Source organism: Thunnus albacares, chromosome 11 (assembly GCF_914725855.1).
Source record: "Thunnus albacares chromosome 11, fThuAlb1.1, whole genome shotgun sequence".
NCBI classification, from domain to species: Eukaryota; Metazoa; Chordata; class Actinopteri; order Scombriformes; family Scombridae; genus Thunnus; species Thunnus albacares.
The window spans coordinates 12,221,464-12,240,380 of NC_058116.1; the positions used below are offsets into that span (position 1 = coordinate 12,221,464).

The 18,917-nt window shown below is 38.0% G+C and overlaps 2 protein-coding genes across 4 annotated transcripts; one reads left to right on the forward strand and one right to left on the reverse strand.

Moving 5' to 3' along the window:
- Positions 1-41: 41 nt before the first annotated feature.
- On the reverse strand, positions 42-6,986 carry gabpa (GA binding protein transcription factor subunit alpha). Of its 3 annotated transcripts, none has more exons than XM_044365634.1 (10): positions 5,878-6,986; positions 3,522-3,621; positions 3,283-3,427; positions 3,010-3,094; positions 2,636-2,860; positions 2,327-2,521; positions 2,096-2,152; positions 1,637-1,759; positions 991-1,183; positions 42-847 (listed from the first exon to the last, which is right to left on the reverse strand). In XM_044365634.1, the coding sequence occupies exons 2-10, from the start codon at positions 3,596-3,598 to the stop codon at positions 625-627; spliced, it is 1,323 nt and encodes a 440-aa protein (XP_044221569.1). In that variant the 5' UTR covers positions 3,599-3,621; positions 5,878-6,986; the 3' UTR covers positions 42-624. The 3 variants fall into 3 exon arrangements, with proteins under 3 accessions (XP_044221569.1, XP_044221570.1, XP_044221571.1); XM_044365635.1 differs by lacking the exon at positions 5,878-6,986 and adding an exon at positions 5,655-5,829; XM_044365636.1 differs by lacking the exon at positions 5,878-6,986 and adding an exon at positions 5,498-5,593.
- On the forward strand, positions 5,336-18,868 carry u2af1 (U2 small nuclear RNA auxiliary factor 1). The gene is made up of 9 exons (XM_044365637.1): positions 5,336-5,451; positions 10,469-10,620; positions 12,323-12,410; positions 15,061-15,127; positions 15,459-15,508; positions 16,003-16,101; positions 16,224-16,357; positions 18,299-18,391; positions 18,542-18,868. Exons 2-9 carry the CDS (start codon positions 10,577-10,579, stop codon positions 18,663-18,665), a joined length of 699 nt encoding a protein of 232 aa, XP_044221572.1. The 5' UTR covers positions 5,336-5,451; positions 10,469-10,576; the 3' UTR covers positions 18,666-18,868.
- Positions 18,869-18,917: the final 49 nt, after the last annotated feature.

The following is an 18,917-nucleotide window of genomic DNA, read 5'->3' on the forward strand; positions in this document are numbered from 1 at the left end:
ACATCTCAAAAAGGCAAATTGATTGAATAGGAGACATTAAGAAAAATGCTTGCCACTTTATTCCCCCTAGTGGACAAAAAGGGTCCAACAATTTAGGGAACAAACACTAAATAAAATACAAAACAGGTCCTCTATAAATGGAAAATATGAAAATACACTTGCCCTTGTGGCTATCAAAAACATGAAGTACCGGTATATACAGTGGAAACGACCTAAACTACAGACGAGGGAAATATTACACGAAGCTTCGATCTGGGTTTTCAGTCACGCATTCAAGCATTCAGACACATTCACACAACAACAGCATTTCTCAGCAATCGCACGCACACATTCGCCCCCCTCATCCTGAGCACGTGTCTGCTCTTGGTTAGAGTTAAAGAAAAGCTTTTAAAAAAAAAACAAAAAAAACAAAACAAAACAAAAACTTTACCTGCCCGGGTCTAACTTGAAACTTGAAACTGTAAAGACGACAAAGTTAATCCACAGTGATCGCGGATCAGCTTTGCATTCTGTGCCTAATGAAGAAAGTTGAGTCAAACAGAAGAAAGTTGTTTTGATTTCCAATCATTGGTGGAGAGTAAACTTTGCCTGCGGCGGATGGAGAGCGCTGAAATGCGGCCTCCTTCAACTGTCCTTGTCAAGTGTAGTGGTGGCCAGGGTCACTGTAGTGATGGGCTGAGCAATGCCATGCATCTGCATGCGAGCCAGTTTCTTCTGTTCGCATTCAGTCACCAGGTTGTTGAGCTCAGCAGCACTGTAGCCAATCAGAGTCCTCAGGTCGCATACAAATTTGTAGACAAACCGCTTGCCCTGCACTTTGCTGATCATATCTCCATCGTAGTAATACCTAAATGAAAGAGGATATTGTCATGTGAAACAAGTGATGTTGTGTTTCCAATATCACCTCGATTATATACATGTTGTGACAATCCGCCAAACCTCCATCACAATATGTAAAAAAAAAAAAAACAACAAACAGACAAAACAAACCTGAGAGCTCTGCTGAGTTTCTCGTAGTTCATCGTTGGCTTGTTCTTGCGTTGGCCCCATTTTTGTGCCACAAGCTCAGGCTGGTTGAGTTTGAACTCTCCCTCCTCGCCCACCCAGGAGATGCAGTCCCTTGAATCTTTGTCTGTCAGCAGCTCCAGCAGGAACTGCCACAACTGGATCTGTCCGTTGTTGCCTGGCACCGGAGACACACAGCATTCAGTTTGAAGTTTTACAAGTAGTCACAGACATTGCGCTGCATTTGATTAACACTGCGCCACAATATGTTATTGCTGTCACAGCTAACGCTAGGAATGTAGAATCAAAACTTGTAGCGCTTGGAGTATTTTCATTTATTTATATTTATAATGATTATATCACAATTGAGAAACTTTTGGCACAAATAAAAAAACATAAAAAATAGTTGCTGATTATCTGTTGACTGACTAATCTATTATTTGCTCTACCTATTTTCACATCTGTATGCAAAGCAACTTTACTGGCAAATAGTCAGCATTGTAAAGTTTAAAATTTAGTTCACAATCCAGCCCCAAATGCTTTTCAGGGCTTTCAGACTGTCTAGACAGAGCACTTGAAGAAGCTTTATAAAAATACAAACAAAATAGTCCTTGTGTGTAGTGTTTGCTACCTGTGCGGTTGCCAGGTGAGCTGCGTTCTTCTCCTGAAATACGGGGCGTTCTGGGACCACGGTTCTGCTTCAATACCTTGATCGCAGTGGGTGTGCTGACTTGAGCCGGGATTATCTGCACAGCTGGAGACAGGGACAGTAAACTTAGAGATACATACATCAATGGTCAGAACTGCTACTGCTTTGTGTATAACTAGTGAAACAGACATTTAGTCAACTATGTTATAAGTGGATCTGCAAGAAAAGGAGAAATTCTCTCTCTCACAAATGTAACTTTATTTAACCTCGCTGCCCCGTGGGCGAGTAAAGGGAGTCACTGTGTACTGTTTGATAACCAGAGTAACTTGTGACTAACCAAATCCAGCTCATAGCTTAGTGTCTGCAGGTCTCAGAGTTAAGAGGAACACTTTTCAAAACCTTTTCCTGCCCTTTTAACAGATTTTTCACTAGAACACTTACGTTGATCAATGGTGACAGTAGCGTCCCCTCCAGACTGGTCCTGGCTTGCCAACACATCTGAAATAAATACAAAAAAGGGATCAGGATAAACTCTGCACAGAACTCAGATTTGACTCTCCCTAGTACAAACTTGATCCAACTTTGTTCCTCGCTGTACGTCTGTTTATCTCTAAAAAACACACTGTCGACCATTAACATTGTGTATACTGGACACAAACACCTCTGACTTACATTTGCGTAGGAGCTCCAGGTGACTCCAGAGTATCTCTCCATTGGGCACTTTCTGAAGGAACTCTTCCTGGCTGAAAGAGCAGAGGTCTCGACCTGGGATGTGAATGCTGCCTATTTCCATCTCATCAATGTTAAATTCCTTCATGACCCACACAGCCCAGTGGATCACCTGGTCAGCAGACCAGAGAACGGGGTCTGAGGAGAGAGAAAGAAACCTCAAATACTAACAAACACCATATTATATATAGTTGTCATCATATTAAGGATTGTTTTCCCCACAGTGAGGTGTTTTAATGAAGTGCTTCTCACCATATGGTATGCCGAGGCGGACCTGCTCTTTGCGGTAGCCTTCAAGTGCAGCGGCCCAGCGTGTAACCTGCTCTGAGGTCTCGTCAGACAGGGCGGATCTCTCCACAGCAATGAGTTGTCCCTCTTCCACCAGAGTAGCCTCCTCTCCGGCTGCGTCTGGATCAATCACCACCTCTACCGTCTCTACCGGCTTCACGATTTCCAAAATGTTCAACTTCTCCTCACCTGGACAAGAGCAAACACGTGACAAATGAGTACACTCGATGTGTGTACGTGCAATTTGAATTTGCGCTCCAACAGCATATAAGTGACCTTCGAAGGACGCTTTGAGTAATTCATGTGGATTTTGTTACGGTTTCTGGTCAGATCAGTACCTGGTTTGGTTATAATCTGCATGCTGAGCTGCACTGTTCCATCTGTCTTTACTCCCTGATCGAAGAGGCTGTGATCAGGGTGCAACTAAAACGAAGAGCACAACAGAGGAGCTGAATCAGAGAGAGAAGTCAATATATGTTTCAGTTCAAGGGAGGACTGATCTCCTGCCTATCAGACCCACATAACACACCTGTGTGCTGTTTTTTGTCTCTACATCGAATCATGAAGAGATGTTGAAATGCTTTTTCAAAAAAATTTATGTATGTTGTTACCTGAATATCCTGCAAGCAGATCTCATATGCATCCAGTGACAGTTGGATACGAGGCTCCAAGAGCTTCTTCAAATTGCCGATTGGCTCGTTGATGTCAATGTCTTGCTGGATCAGATCAGATGCAGTGATGGTCTGCTCCTCAACACTACCAGTAAAAAGGAAGAAAGGGGAAAGGACTTGTAAATGTGTAGCTGCTGCAAGTAAAACAGTATGTGATTCAAATTCACATGTTTCCTCACCCTTCCTCCAGGCATCCCTGTTTCTCCCGTTCATCGATCTCGATCTCTATCATCTCCTCTGGTTCACTTTTAGACATCGTCTTTTCAACAGAGAGCCAAGCTGTAGGAAAGTAATGAAAGAGGTGTTTAACTGTTTTTACAGTGACTTATTTGAACATAACTTATTATTCAAAATTACACTGTTATTTACACTTTTTTAAAAACATTATATAATCTCATACAATGGCTCAAATTAAATGATCACCAGCAAAGGGATAACAATTTTGACAATTGAAGAATCATTTATGAATCAAAAATGTCAAACATTCTCTCATTTCAGGTTCTCACCTGTGAGGATTTGCCACTTTTCTCTGTTTTATGTAATTGTAAATTCAATTTTTCTGGGGTTTTGAGTATTGATAATTTAAAAACACCTGATCTGAGGCTACCTTGGGCTCTGGGTTTTAATTGTGATTTTCACCATTTTATAGCCTAAGCAATCAATAAAAATAAATGATTATTAAAATTTAGTAGAATTGTAGAGGTGTTAATAACATTGTGTCTAGCCATGCATAAACTCTGTCAACTTTAAGCAGCCCTTTTCATTAGATAGTCCTAAAATTTAACATACTACATACATGTAGGAGTCATTGGTGCCCATAATTTTACTCTAAATTTGATTTATCATATTGTTTTCATTAGGGCTACAACTAACAATTATCTTAATTATTGATTAATCAGACTATTATTTTCTTGATTAATCATATGGTCTATAAAACATCAGAAAACTGTGAGAAATGTGCATCACAATAACCTAGAGTCCAAGGTGACGTCCTTAGATGTCTTTAAAAAACTAAATAAAACAAACAAAAAATAAAAACAGTATTCCAAAACCCCAACATATTCAATTTATTGTAATGTAAATGTACCAAGAAAACCAACAAATTCCCATTATTTGAAAAACTGGGGCCATCAAATGTTCTGCATTTATGGCTTGAAAAATTGCTTAAATTAGTAATTGATCATCAAAATAGTTTCTGATTAATTTTTTGTTGATCAGCTAATTCATTAGTCGACTTAACTGGTACAGCTCGACTTTTCATGATGCCAGAGAGATTAAAAACATAAGACTTCGACACTATATTGTCACTATTAAATAACACTGACACATTGGCTATCTTGCAAGAAAAGTTATTGTACTTATTATTTATTCCGTAACTGGAACGCAAGTAGTTTTAATAACTAATGACTCAATTATAACACAGAGAGCATATAGCAGCTTCAGCTTTTGAACAGTGTGTACAGTGTTTAATAGCTGTGTACTGGTGTGAATGTGAGACAGCAGTGATAAAGGCCTCTCAGCCTCGACTCCTCATTGGCCGTCTGGGACAGTTCACTGACTGCTCCAGCTGCTAACATTAGCCCACTCGAAGTCGAGGCTTTGGCGTCTAAAGGCCAACTGCTAGGCCATTAATCACCAAAAACAGTGACCAAACATAACTACACATTATGGAAAGCACATAAAACTCAGATTTAAGCCTCGGACTACACGTGTCGCTGCACTGAAACTGGTGAACAGTTACGGGTCGGGGCGAGGCAGCCCGTTACACAACCGTGAGGTACCGACGAGCTAAACAACCCTTAAATTTATCGTAAACACGCGTCGCGCTTCATAACTTCAACAATTTCACGTTAAATCGCACTTTAACTCTGCGCGTAGGAAACTTTTAAAAACGGAAATAGAATAAACGGAAACAAAACAGCATAGGGCAAATGGAAAGGAGCCGGAAATCCTGGCTAAGGTTTACTGCGTTGTTAAGACTTCCGAGAGCAGCCGTGATAGTAACACGACACGAGTTTTAGAAGAAAAATAAGACTACAGAGCAGCTCTGACCGCGCTAATACTCAGAAACAACACTCTCGGTTTACCAGACTGCAACTAAAAGGAGAAGTAAGGACTAAAAAGCAGTATTAATCGTGTCTGGATGTATACGCACTGTGTGTTTGTAGCCGGACGGTGAAGCGGCGCAGGGCAGCAGGCAGCTATACCGTTAGCATCGCAGCTAACACTCAACTGGTACAAGAGTTTCTCCTGTTTCTATTTTCTAGATCACATCGGGGGTAAATAACTAAACCGTAGAAGCTGGCGTTTACCTGGCTTTAGTTGAAGTGAGCTCTGTGTGTTTGTAAATGTCGGCGGCCTCCTCCCACTAATGCTAACCAGGAATCATCAACAACAGCTAAGCTAAGCTAAGCTAGTGAGCGACAAAATAGCGGGAAGAGTCCCAAAGCACGACAAATATATATCCCATGAAGATGACCGCATTTTAGTACATTTTTCTTTAGTACAAACACGTGTTTTCCTAAATATCCATACCTCTTAAAAGTCAGGCCTCGGAAGATCTTGGAAAATGTTCAACTGTGGTAGATAAGCAGCCAAAATTCACACACAGTCGAGTCGATTCATGCAAGTTTTTGGTGAAGTACACTCAGTGAGAGGAGGGGCGGAGACTAACCGGCAGGACTGAAGTTACTCTAAAACTTGTATTGAAATACAGATGACTTGCTACACTTGTCTTTATTTTTTATCGTGTACTAGAGTGTTGTTATATTAATTGTTTTTGGACACGTGCTCGTGTCCATCGGTTTAAACTTTGGTGTGATAATAAAGAAGGCATGCGTGGTTTCCCATCAGCGTTAAACGGAACTGATCACCCATTCTTCATTTCTTAGTCAATTAAACAAAAAAATTTTGTTTCCCCACCAAGTAACTAACATGCGGAGTAGCATATCCTCCATCCTCATCAGTGATTTGATTTGATTTTGATTCTCCTAGTGTTTGTCCCGAGATATTGAAGTCAGAAATGAGAAGTTCAATGTAAGTAGGATGTGTTTACAGATGACAATAGTTTGAAAGAAACTATTGAGCATTAATTTTTGAAACAAGTCTGTGTTCAGTGTTCCTTTGCTAAGGAATGTGCACCATGTAACCATAATATTTTAACAGTGTTAAGGCTACATTTTGACACAGGCCCCTGTACAAAACCTCAGTATTGGGTAAAAATACAGGACTCACCTTAGGGCTCTTGCCACTTCAGTAATTTGCCACACAGGCAATATGGTGCGTTTAGGGACCCTTCAGGGGTCTTTGCCAGTTCCCCATTTGCCTGGTTCTTAATCTAGCCGTGTTTTGCAATTTGTAGTACTTTGTGTTTAAATGTGTTTGGTAAAAACTATGTGATGGTTATATTTATGGTGCACCATGTTTGTTTTCACAGACAGGTGAAAACTGCCAAAGTGTTGTTCAGTGATACAGATGAAACTATTTGAATCATACGTAGGTTCTGTTGCATTTCTGTTAATCTGCTGTGAAATATTATCCAAAGGACAAACCAAATGGTTAAAGATGTGATGAGTGTTATTTTGTAAATGATCTGCTGTCATGTTTCTCTTTTTACATTCTTGCTCGCTGATAGGAATTTCTCAAATGCAACGGAAAAAGGAAGGAATAAACTTTATCTGGATAAGATCCATCTACTCTCTTTTCCTGTTTGTCAAATTATTACTCCATGAGGATCACCAGGATTAGTCTTTTTTTATTTTATTAAACATGATAAAATTATATCACTATGTAACATACACAATATTGTGTAAGATTATTTGGACCTGATGAAACCATGTGTATAATCCATGCTTTAATTGGAAAGTGTTAATGCAGATTAACTTCCACTGCTCCCCAAACCACACAGGGTAAAGTTATCTCTTAGAAATTTGCATTCATATACAATCACACTTGGTGGTCTTTATAGTATAACAATGGTAAATAAAGGTCATAAGATAATGTAAACAGTTCAAAAGTACCTTGTTTTAATGCCAATCTTTACCTTAACCTCTACAGTCAAGGTATAGATATATAGGAGATGTGATCATATACATCAAACAAAAGGTTAAATGTTATTTTAACATGCCAGAATTTAATCCCCCAGTGCTCCTTTCAGTACTGTGGATACTCGGCCAGACGTCACAAAACACTTCATGTCATTCTTGCAAGTCACTGTTTAATTCAGCTCTATGTGCATCAAACTTCAATACTGAATAAAAAATAATCACAACATGCAACAGTACAACGTGCTGTCATTGTAAAAAAAAATATAGGCAAAGAAAACAGTCTGCTTTGATGTCGGACTTCTCTCTGAGCAGGGAAGGAGGCAACCCCCAGGTCCATTTACGTAGCTCACGGTCCATGTACTACGTCATCGCGTAGCCTAGACGCGGTGTCATCTCTACTATCACGAGAACGCTGACAGTGAAAATCCATTTCTGATTTTATTGTTTGCACTAATAACTGCTCTCATGTTGCAGTGCTCTACTTAGTTTTTTTTAAATAGCATATTTTTATTTTAGATATTTTATTAGGTCAATGGGTGAAGCAGCATAAATCACCATGAGCGGGATAAATTTAACTCAGCAGAGGCAGGGATATGTAGACCAGAGGGGGAAATCCCCACCATCCCCCCGCTAGATCTATCTATCTATCTATCTATCTATCTATCTATCTATCTATCTATCTATCTATCTATCTATCTATCTATCTATCTACCTATAGCATCAATACTGAACAGACAAGTCCCCTTGGAATGTGGCTTACATTTCCATTTTCAAGTTATTATAACATTGAAATTTATGATGTATTTATATTTTATTTACAATAATAGTTATGAGTACATGTATTATTATTATTATTATTATTATTATTATTATTATTATTATTATTATTATTATTATTATTATTATTATTATTATTATATGACTGTGGTGTATGAAATCAACTCTTGTTTCGAAAGTCACGCTCGAGGCGGAAATGGCCGATATTGTCCAAAATTTCCGGTTTGGATGTCTTGCCTTCAAAATAATGTAAAAACTCAGCTAAATAAAATATGTAAAAGAAACTACTTGTACACTTTAATTGCACACATAACTGCACATAAAATACTGACAACTTGCCAGTCAGAAGTTTTATTTTTTAAGCCTTTTCTTTATTTGTTTTTAATATCTTGAGGATAACCGATTCACCCAAAATTCAAAATGTCCCCATTTATCAGATTAGCCTGAATTACATTAGATACATTAACTGTAATATTACCCCAGAGTGAAACTGGTTCACAGTGTGGGCACACAATTTAATATAAACAATAAAAACAAGAAAGAAAAAACAATCACAATCAGTGTCACAATTATAATGTGTCTACATCCAAAACATAGTCCACACAAAACTACAAAGCACTACCCTGCAGTTGTTATGATGTACAGCTATTAAATATGAGAAAGAATTTAGTGTTAGTAGTGCATTCATTCTAGTGCAGTCCATTGTACAGTATGGGCTAACTTTTGTCCTATAGTTTTCTTTTTTGAATAACAGTTAATTACAGTTTAAACGACAGTGTGGGGACAGTACGGTCCAGTGAGTGAATTTTGATGTATAATAAATACTCTACAACTCGTACAGTGAACATGTCTCACAATCTAACCCCTGTACAAGAGATGGTTGACTTTGAAGGTCAATTATTAATTACAGTTTAAATGACAATATTAAGATGCAATAGGCTAACATGATTATTTTAACACACACACCACAAACCAGTACAGCACCATGAACTACAGACTCAAAATCTAACAGCATTCAATCAACAAATGCTGGTGACAGTGCCAACTAAAACATTGTATTAATGTATAATGCAGTGTTATATTATAGCTTCACAGAGATAACATTCATTGCAGTGATATTGCATTTCATTTCATTAGCTTGACCAGGTGTGCCTAATCAGTGGTACAGTACATTTACTCAAGTACTGTACTTAAGTACAATTTTGAGGTACTTGTACTTTACTTGAATATTTCCTTTGAATGCAACTTCATACCACTCCACTTCATGGCAGAGGGAAATATTGTACTTTTTACTCCACTACATTTATTTCATGGCTATAGTTAATAGTTCATTTTCAGATCTAGATTTACAAATAAAAGAGATTATACTTTTTACATTTGATTAATTTAGATCACTTTGTAGAACTTAGTTTTCACTTTTACATATAAGAGATTTTTTTATTTTTAAAAGCCATAGTAAATTCCAATTTGATTACATGTTGTTAGTCAAAAAACATCAAAACTTCCAAGAGACACTCTATTTCTGTATATTTATAAACAATATATCATTGAGAGAGGCCATTTTGCATAATGAATACTTTTACTTTTGATACTTCAAGTAAATTTAGCAACTAATACTTCTGTACTGTTACTTAAAGTCCCCCTCCAATCAAAAATGTGTTTTTCTTCTTGTTCCCTCAGTTGGATGTTTGAGCTTCACTGTGCAGAATGATGTATGTTCAGAGTTTGACACTAGAAGGCTGTTTTCACATTCATCTGCTGAAGAAGGAAAGTTTCCCTGTTAATCCCTGTCCTAAAATCTGAGTTTAAGGGGTGGGCCTACAAGCATGATTTATGACATCACAATTTGTCTGGAGCCATCGAGGGCCAGTTTATAATTTCCACAAGTGTAATGTGGAAACTTGAAACCTCCAGTGCACATACACTGAGAATGAAATTTTCAGTGAGGTGGGGAACATCTTGTATCCAGCAGCTTAATTTTTTTAAATGAAACATGTTTGCATATTCATATATTCTGGATTTATTTTAATAAGGTAGAAGGGAAGATGTCATTTTAAGGATTTTTAACAAGGTAACTGAACATTTTTTATGGAAAAACATGTCAGACACAATTTATTATTCCAACAGAGGGTTTTTATATGTCCTAAAACATGTCTGGAGGGGATCTTTAACTTTGAATTCAAGACTACTTGTACTTGTACTTTTACTTGTAAAGAAGTATTTTTTTATATTGCAGTATTGCTACTTTTACTTCAGTAAACCACTGTGGCTAATTAACTTTTTGTAATATACATTTTTTGCAGGTTGTGTGCAAAAATTTAGTTCTGCCTGCACAGATTACGCTCTTATTGTGAAGGATTCAGGACGGAAGTGTGCCGTAGCTGCCGCTGGTTGAACACAGACCAGCCAAGATGGCGGAGTACCTGGCGTCCATTTTTGGGACAGAGAAAGATAAGTAAGTAGCTTATATTGATTAAATTTGTTGTTAAGCAATTGTTGCTAACCATTTTCTCCAAAAACCCTCGTTGTCAAGTGCCACTGTGTATGTAAATATGTGTTGTTTACAGCCTGTAGGTGATACAGTGGCTGTAGCGCCTAATGCTAGCAAGCTAACAGTAAAATACCGCGCCGCCGTTGCTAACCTCACGTTAGCTGCTGTTAACATCTGGGTGCTGAACAGTGCTGGGGTGGTCACAAGGAACAGTCCAGGTAGTTTTCCTGAATGAAAATACAATTACCTTACTCATTAAACTAGAGTCAAAGTGATATTCTCACTACATTTTCATCCTGTAGTTGGAGAGCGACTTTCTTAAACCCTTTGTTACAATGGAAATATTTAAACAAAGACTCGTAACGATATGGGCTCGAAATTAACTTATCAGTGCGTTATTAAGGAAAGCAAATTGGTTCCCAAATCCTGAAATATTTAAACCTCAGTCCCCCAACCGTGTGGTCTCACGGTGGTAATCTTAAAGTTCATAGCAATGAGTGAGAACAGGTGCTTGACTCATTCAGTAACGTGGTTATTCTCCTACTACTTTGTAAACCTATTTTATTCCAATGTCTCTCTCTCCTAGCAAAAGTCTTTCCTGTTGCTAGGCAACAGTTCATGCCATGCCCCTATTAAAGCTAAAAATAAACTTAAAACTTACTGAAAGCTTTAGTTAATAAGGCTATCAGAGTACTTGCCATATTACACTCGTTTATAGTGATAATGATTATATGTATTTCTCCCCTCTCCCTTTAGATGATGATTAAATGATGATGATGAAGAAGAGTTAAGAATATTTCACAAAGCAAACATTATTTCTCTGTTTTTACAATTTGCTCTAACTAGCCCCACCTAACTATTTACAAATCAAATCAAATAATAAATATTAGTGGGCACTATGCCGTGACTGGGCACTGGGATTTTCTGATATTCAATATTACTACAAGCAGCCATAAAAGAACTTTGTCGAAATAAAATGGTCTAAAAATAAAGCCTGGAAAAATCCTCAGGAACAAAGTGATCAAAGATTAGTAAACAAGATTACGAACCTGACCAGGCATCTGATACTTGACCATACACTAGTATACTACATGTAATGCTTATATCTCGGTTGGTACCAAAAAAATAAGGTTTGGATTAAGTGTTAACTAACAAGGAAAAGTGGTCAGTAGGATGAATTACCGTAGGAGGGAAAATTAGACTCCTCCTTCAAGTCAGATCATATTTTCATCCTTATTTCATCTGACAAGATGATGGTCACGCTTAAATGATACAATGTGGGTACATTTATCGATTGCCTTGCCTAAATGGCACAGCTTGAAATGATGGAGAAATAACATTAGTTTACTTTCAGGCAGCATATTTATCTAGATGTATACATCAAAATAGGAAACATTGTCAGAGGAGATGTTTGTAAGCCTGCCAGAGTTCAGACTCTGGCGTACCAAGGCTCCGGGCTCGCATAACAAGCACACAGTGGAAATAGTATTTTCTGCAGTTTGTTTCAGTCATAACATTTTTGAGAAAAAATGTATTGGTAATGTTGAGATAATTGCATCTATTTGGAGAAAGAATTGACTTCAGATGTGGATTTTCAGAGAGATTTTCCAGAGAATATGTATGTTTTCCCTTTTGCCTCATCTCACTATTGTCTCTTTTTCCGCAGGGTGAACTGCTCTTTTTATTTCAAAATTGGTGCCTGCCGACATGGAGACCGCTGCTCCAGATTACACAATAAGCCAACATTCAGCCAGGTAAGATCATATTTTTTTTGTCCCTGAATGTCCCGACATTTAATTTCTAGATTATGGTACTTATTCAGTATCAGTACCCAAACATTAGAGAAAACAATATTTTTCTAATGTCTAATGGGAATTATGGTGAGATTTGTTTCTATAAGCCAGCCCTATAACTGCAGTTGTCCATTAGTGAGTGACTGACTCACTGAATGATGAAGTTTCACCATTGGTCGGCCGTCTGAGTGTTGGAATTTCCTCATGGCCGTTGTTCTTTCAAAATGAGTCGGCATTAGATGATGGAAGCAGAGGACAGCAGTGCGACACAGAGTGACTGTTTTTCCTGCTCTGACGCTCTCAGCTCCAATGTTAACTGTAGCGACATCGGCTAAACTCCTTTTTAAACAGACGTGTACCAGTGTCTCTGTGTCCACCTCTACTGTCCAGTGTGATTGACCCTCCGGCTGACAGCGCTGTCAGCAGCCAGCAGGAGAGACACTCCGTAGTGCGTTTGGATTTTATAAATGAAGCTAATACCAGGGTGCACGTTTTTTTATTTCTCTGACATTTTCACATCACAAACGATGAACAACAGCATTAAAACACGAGTCTTGCTGGTAAAAATGCAAATCATGTAGGCTGTTATATCAGTTTAGTGTGGGGGTGAGCTTGATTTGATGGTAACTGGGTGGAGCTAAGCCACCTGAATTTGCACCCAAAACTTTCATTTACAATTTCAACTGCAGCCTCCATGATCGATGGGAAAAGAGGCAGAAAAAAATTGCATAGAGACATCAGGGAGAACCGTGGTTAAAACACCACAAATAACCATCACTCTGATAAAACGCTCAATGCAAAGTGAAAAACTAGAGCCATCCGCAGAGTGAAACAGATGAAAGAGCAGGGGGAGTTAACAGATAATTAGAAAAGTTATAATTAGAATTAAAATAAGTTCTCATCTAAATCAAACATCCCAAGATATGAGTGGAAAGTATTGTTCTTCCTCTGCTTTTATAACCTTTTTTTTTAAATTTTTTGACTCAAATGTTGCTTAACCGTGTCATGTGATATGCTATTTAAGTACACTTTACCAGCAAATATCACTGGGACCACTACAGAAAAATGCAGATGAACATTTAATATCCAGGAATTCACACTGACTATTCCAGTAATAAACTGGCCACAGTTTCACACATTGACCATACACGGTTCAGCCATATACTAGGTTTTGACCTGGGCTTGTTTCAAAGCTAAGTAAATCTTTCACAAAGACCTTGCTTCACTGTGAGAAATTCCTTACAACTCTTCAACCAAATTAGAAAAGCCCCTCAGATAACCAGCTGATTTAGTTAATACTTACTTTAATCTTTCATTTTTATCTTCATACTCTGATACAACGGAAGGGTAGGGTTTATGTGGAAGGGTAGGGGACTTAAAACAATTCAAGATTTAATTGGCATCATTCCTTACAGGAAAAATATTATCTTCAACATTTTTTTGTTGTTAACAGATTTGACATTATTTTAGAGCAGCATCCTCTCTTGATATTTTAAAAATGTCACCTAATTCCAGGTATTTGATATCCAAGTTGGTACATCCTTTTAATGAACATCTTGAATATTTAGTTGTTAATCTGAGGAAATATTGGAGTGAAGCACCAGGGGTTGATATTTCAGAAGATGCGTGGAAGGAGAGTTTGTCGAGTGAACTCGTGTTCCACTAAGTAGATATCAGCTAATACAGTTTAAGGTTGTATGGAAGAGGTGTGGCAACAGGGCCAGGTTATGCTAGAAAAGAACTAGTTCCAACGATGTGTTGTCCGACCACGTTGAAAAGCAAATGTTATAGCTGCTTTGAACACCCACACTTGGGTGTCAGGCGAGACACGGTGATCATGGGGATAACCATTTCAGACAGACTCTCTTAGAAGACATTCACAGTGCTGCACTTGGTTGTTCACACGAAAGGTGCCAGAAATAGTTGTGTAAGGAATGAAAAGAGCGATAGAGAGAGAAGTTCAAACCCTGACTACCTTCTCACATCCACACACCTGGCCAATCACTGCAGGAAGTAGGTGTGTCGGTTTCGGAAAAGTACAGAAATTGTCACACACAGCTGCCCCAATCCCAGCATTGAAAAGATGTTGGGAACCTGTTTGACAATCTGAAGAAAGAACTGTCGCCTTAACTAATTTATACATAAAGCTGTGAATAAAATGCAAATGAAGTAGTGATATCTATGTGATAGTTAAAGATTCAAACAATAGGACTGATAGACAGTTTACAACGACAAAGACACAGATGAAACCATTGTGATAAAAACACATTGGGGTAGAAGGCTGCTCCCAGACAATACTTGCTTATCAATAGTCAATAAATTGTTACAGTTGACCTTTGATCAGCCAGAACAGGAATTTGCATCCTTGAAAGGGTATTTTCAAATTCAGGACTGAGTCTCTTGGTCTGTGGTTGCATTTGAAATCTGTAACTGTGTACCTCACAGTTTATTTTCTTTTAATGATTGTTATTAAACAGTTTTCAATGTGATTGAATTGACTCATGTTTGTATTTGTCACATTTTAATCAATATCAAAAAAGTACTGATGTTGATACCCGGCCTTAATCAAAACAAGATCATCCTAAAAAAAAATGTCCATGTTGTGTTTCAGACAATTGCCCTCCTGAACATTTACAGGAACCCTCAAAACAGTGCCCAGTCTGCTGATGGTCTGACATGTAAGTGTTTCAACCCTTAACAGGAATCTTTAGTCCTCAAAAATGTAATTTTCTCTGTTTACATGCTCATGTTTTCACTACCATAAGAATGCAGCAGAAGATTTTTAAACAACGTGTTTTGTCATTTGTAATCACTTTAGACGTTTTCATTGATCAACAAATAGTTCACTAAATCAAAATGTGTTGCTAATCATTGAAACAGCACTTCATGTCTGGAATTAAAGTTTGTCTCAGTTTGTGTAACAAACAAGAATTTGTTGCAGAATTTATGAATTATATCCATGTTTATTTGTTTGTTTCACTTATTATCGTTCTCTTTTATCACCACTAGGTGCCATCAGTGACATGGAGATGCAGGAGCACTACGACGAGTTTTTTGAGGTAATTCATGCCATTTGAAAGATTGTCTCATGTAGTTCTGGTCTCAAACCACAACCACACCAGTTTATAACTGCTACATTTTCTTTAACGTTAACAGCACGTCCACAGGATCAGATAAAACTATATAAAGTATGTAACTGTTGATGAATTCTTCTAAATATAATCTATTTTAAAATATCAAGGAATTGTTGTAAAGAGCATTGAATGGTGTGTAGTCCATATGACCTGGATTTTATAATTGCAGTATCACATATTGCACTAAACACATAAAGCAAAAATTATATTACCTTATCACCTGGTTCATCTTTCCAGTAAGTTAACTTTCAAACAATCGTCTCTGAGAAAACTGCATTATTTACACGTTTATGCACAAAATCTGATCAAAAGTTGAAGTTGTCAACATCTAGATAATGGGCTATAAGTCAGCGTTGCAATATGCAATAAACACTCATTTACATGATGTCACACTTCATTTTTCTCTGCCATCCTCTCAGGAGGTTTTCACAGAGATGGAAGAAAAGTACGGAGAGGTGGAGGAAATGAACGTGTGTGACAACCTCGGGGACCACCTAGTGGGAAACGTGTATGTGAAGGTGGGTGTCGGCCTGAAAACCTCATGTTGCTGCTACTAAATGCCATTGGTTTTTAATATGCATGCAGAGTCTGATTTTTCTCTTCAAGTAAACTCTGTCTGTCTCTTGATGGTTCTTTGTAGTTCCGTTATGAAGAGGACGCTGAGAAGGCTGTGATAGACCTGAATAATCGGTGGTTTAATGGGCAGCCCATCCATGCTGAACTCTCTCCTGTCACAGACTTTAGAGAAGCCTGCTGTCGCCAGTATGAAATGGGGTGAGTGCTACATGCGAGAATAGTTTATATACTTACTACAGTGGGGTCCAAAAGTCTGAGACCACCACTTAAGATACTTCTACTGTGCATTTATTTCCAATGTAATACTAATTTTTTCCAGTCATCCACTGTGAAATGCTGGTATTTCTTAGCCCACGCCAAGCGTTTGGCCTTTTTTCCCTCCTGAGAAGTGGTTTAGAAACTGCTACTCGTCCTCTGAGACCTCTACAACACAGCCTTCTTTTGACAGTACTTTTGCTGATTGGAGTCTTGTTTTCTTTATTCAGCAAATTCTGTATCTGTGATGAAATTGCTTTTCTGTCTCTCAGGGAACTAAGCTTGATGTATTGATCTTTTGATGGTGTGATCACTTTTGGTCTTCCTGATCGTGCTTTAGATACAACTGATCCAGTTTCTGCAAAACGTTTTAGAGTTCCATGCACTGCCCCCTTAGAAACCTTTAGTGTAGCCATGATTTGACGCTGAGAAAGCCCCTCTTTGTTTAGAATAACAATGTGACTTCTGATACTTTCATTTAGTCCTGATGTCATGTTTCCCACTATCACAATGCTACTTAGTAAGAAATGATCTGCTGGAAACTTGAGACTCAGCCACATTTATAACAAATGAACACCGGCTGCAAGTTGAGTTACTTGAACGAGCCTCTGATGAGAAGATCAGATCAGTGTCATCTGAACGCTTCAATGGAAGGGATACAACTCAAGGAAATCTGACCTTTTGTACAAAGGAGTTAAGTTGTTCAAAGCTTTAAATTTGCTTAAATTCATTGCTGACCTAGAAATTGTACAGAATCTTAAATATTTCTTCTTCTTTTTACATGTCATAACTTTTGAATCCTCAAACTTTCTGATTATTTCAAGGTTAACTTGAAAATATTTTCAATGTGGTCTCAGACTTTTGGACCCCACAGTATATGTAAAACATGGAGAAGAGTCATGCTTGTAAATAAAATATCCATGGTCCACAACAGAAAGAAATGTTTGTTTTTCCTTTGAGGCAAATTCTTGGCTTCAGTTTTTTAGGCTTGATAGAAAGGCAGTTATCATTTACAAACCCAGATGTTAACAATTTTCAGCACCCTGAATGGCATTGACATCTAATAGGCGCATTGTTTCTTAGAATTTGTCAACTTTACTTTTTCAGCATTTAGATCTAATTTTAGCTCATGTTGTCCTTCTTGAACAACATTAAAAGCAGATTGTAAATGAACACAAATGGAGTGGAACCGGCAATTTTAAGGCAATTTAAAGGACGTTGATTATACTAATGATTAAATCTCACAAACAGGTGATATTCATCAGGCTGAAATGAGCGACAAGTTTTTGCAATTTGGCAAATATGATTTTTTTTAACAACAACACGCGCAAACCTCACAGAAAAAAGTAAGAGCAACATATGATAAGAATCTTAAAATGTTATTGCACGAGGCTCATAGTGTCCTGCCTAGTTAAATATTTCATAAACTACTGTACAGCTTCAACTGAGAGACCAGTACTGAGGACACAGATCCAGAGTATCAAAAGTTTTCAACAGATTGATAAATAGGGTCACACAATGGTGCCTTTTATCCAAAGTTAAGTCCTGATGAAAGGAGGGTATTTTATAATTCTATTTTCATCCATTTGATTTAATAATTTCTTAAAAATAAATCAATTCTTGTGACTGATCGTTGTCATATTTTCAGTGTTTTACAGATTCCAACATAAAGCTTTTGTTCAAAGTCTGTTTATAAGTAAGTTTGTAGCAAGTCTTTGGTTTTAAATGGCTCAATCTCCACATCAGCACACCAAAGATTCGTCTGTTGCAGCTGCTGTGTGAAACTTGCGTTCGCAGTTGACAGTCTTCCACCTCAGATGTGATTCTTCTGTCATGTCCTTTTCTTCTCTGCTCTAACTGATTGAAGTTTCCCTCTCTCCGCAGGGAATGTACTCGTGGTGGCTTCTGTAACTTCATGCATCTGAAGCCCATCTCGCGTGAACTGAGAAGAGAGCTCTACGGGCGCCGGAGGAAGAGGTACAAACATATTCATCACCTTTACATTCAGAGAGAATTAAATAAACCTACATGAATACTTGTTTTTGCAGATTATAACATCTTTCTCAGGCGAGGTTTGGAAGTATTAATTTTTAACAAATCATAATCACTCCTCCTTCACTTCCATAGCCGTCATAGGTCTCGGTCACGATCGAGAGAGAGACGATCTCGCTCAAGGGACAGAGGTCGAGGAGGCGGCCGTGACCACGAGAGACGTCGCTCCAGAGACAGAGAACGTTCAGGACGGTTCTAAACCACAAGCCATGACTACTTGTCCTTCCATTCCTGTATCCCTGTATCCATCCCCACTCTTTTTTTAAGTTTGTACCTTTCCCGATCTATTCTAGGGCGAATTGACAGGTACCTGATTTTGAAGCTGTGACAGCATTGATGAACATGTATTTTCTTGATTTCTGAAATGACTTTCACCTCATTAAATTTAAAATTTTTACTTAACACGACTGATTTGTGAATCTCGCTCATCATTACATGGCATAAATCTCAA

Coding starts and splice junctions, on each gene's coding strand:
- gabpa (XM_044365634.1), bottom strand. CDS start 3,598: ATGTCTAAAAGTGAACCAGAGGAGATGATAGAGATCGAGATCGATGAA. Junction 3,095..3,282: donor TCTGCTTGCAGGATATTCAG/GTAACAACATAC, acceptor TCTTCGTTTTAG/TTGCACCCTGATCACAGCCT. Junction 1,760..2,095: donor TACTGTCACCATTGATCAAC/GTAAGTGTTCTA, acceptor CCCTGTCTCCAG/CTGTGCAGATAATCCCGGCT.
- u2af1 (XM_044365637.1), top strand. CDS start 10,577: ATGGCGGAGTACCTGGCGTCCATTTTTGGGACAGAGAAAGATAA. Junction 12,411..15,060: donor ATAAGCCAACATTCAGCCAG/GTAAGATCATAT, acceptor GTTGTGTTTCAG/ACAATTGCCCTCCTGAACAT. Junction 15,128..15,458: donor GTCTGCTGATGGTCTGACAT/GTAAGTGTTTCA, acceptor TATCACCACTAG/GTGCCATCAGTGACATGGAG.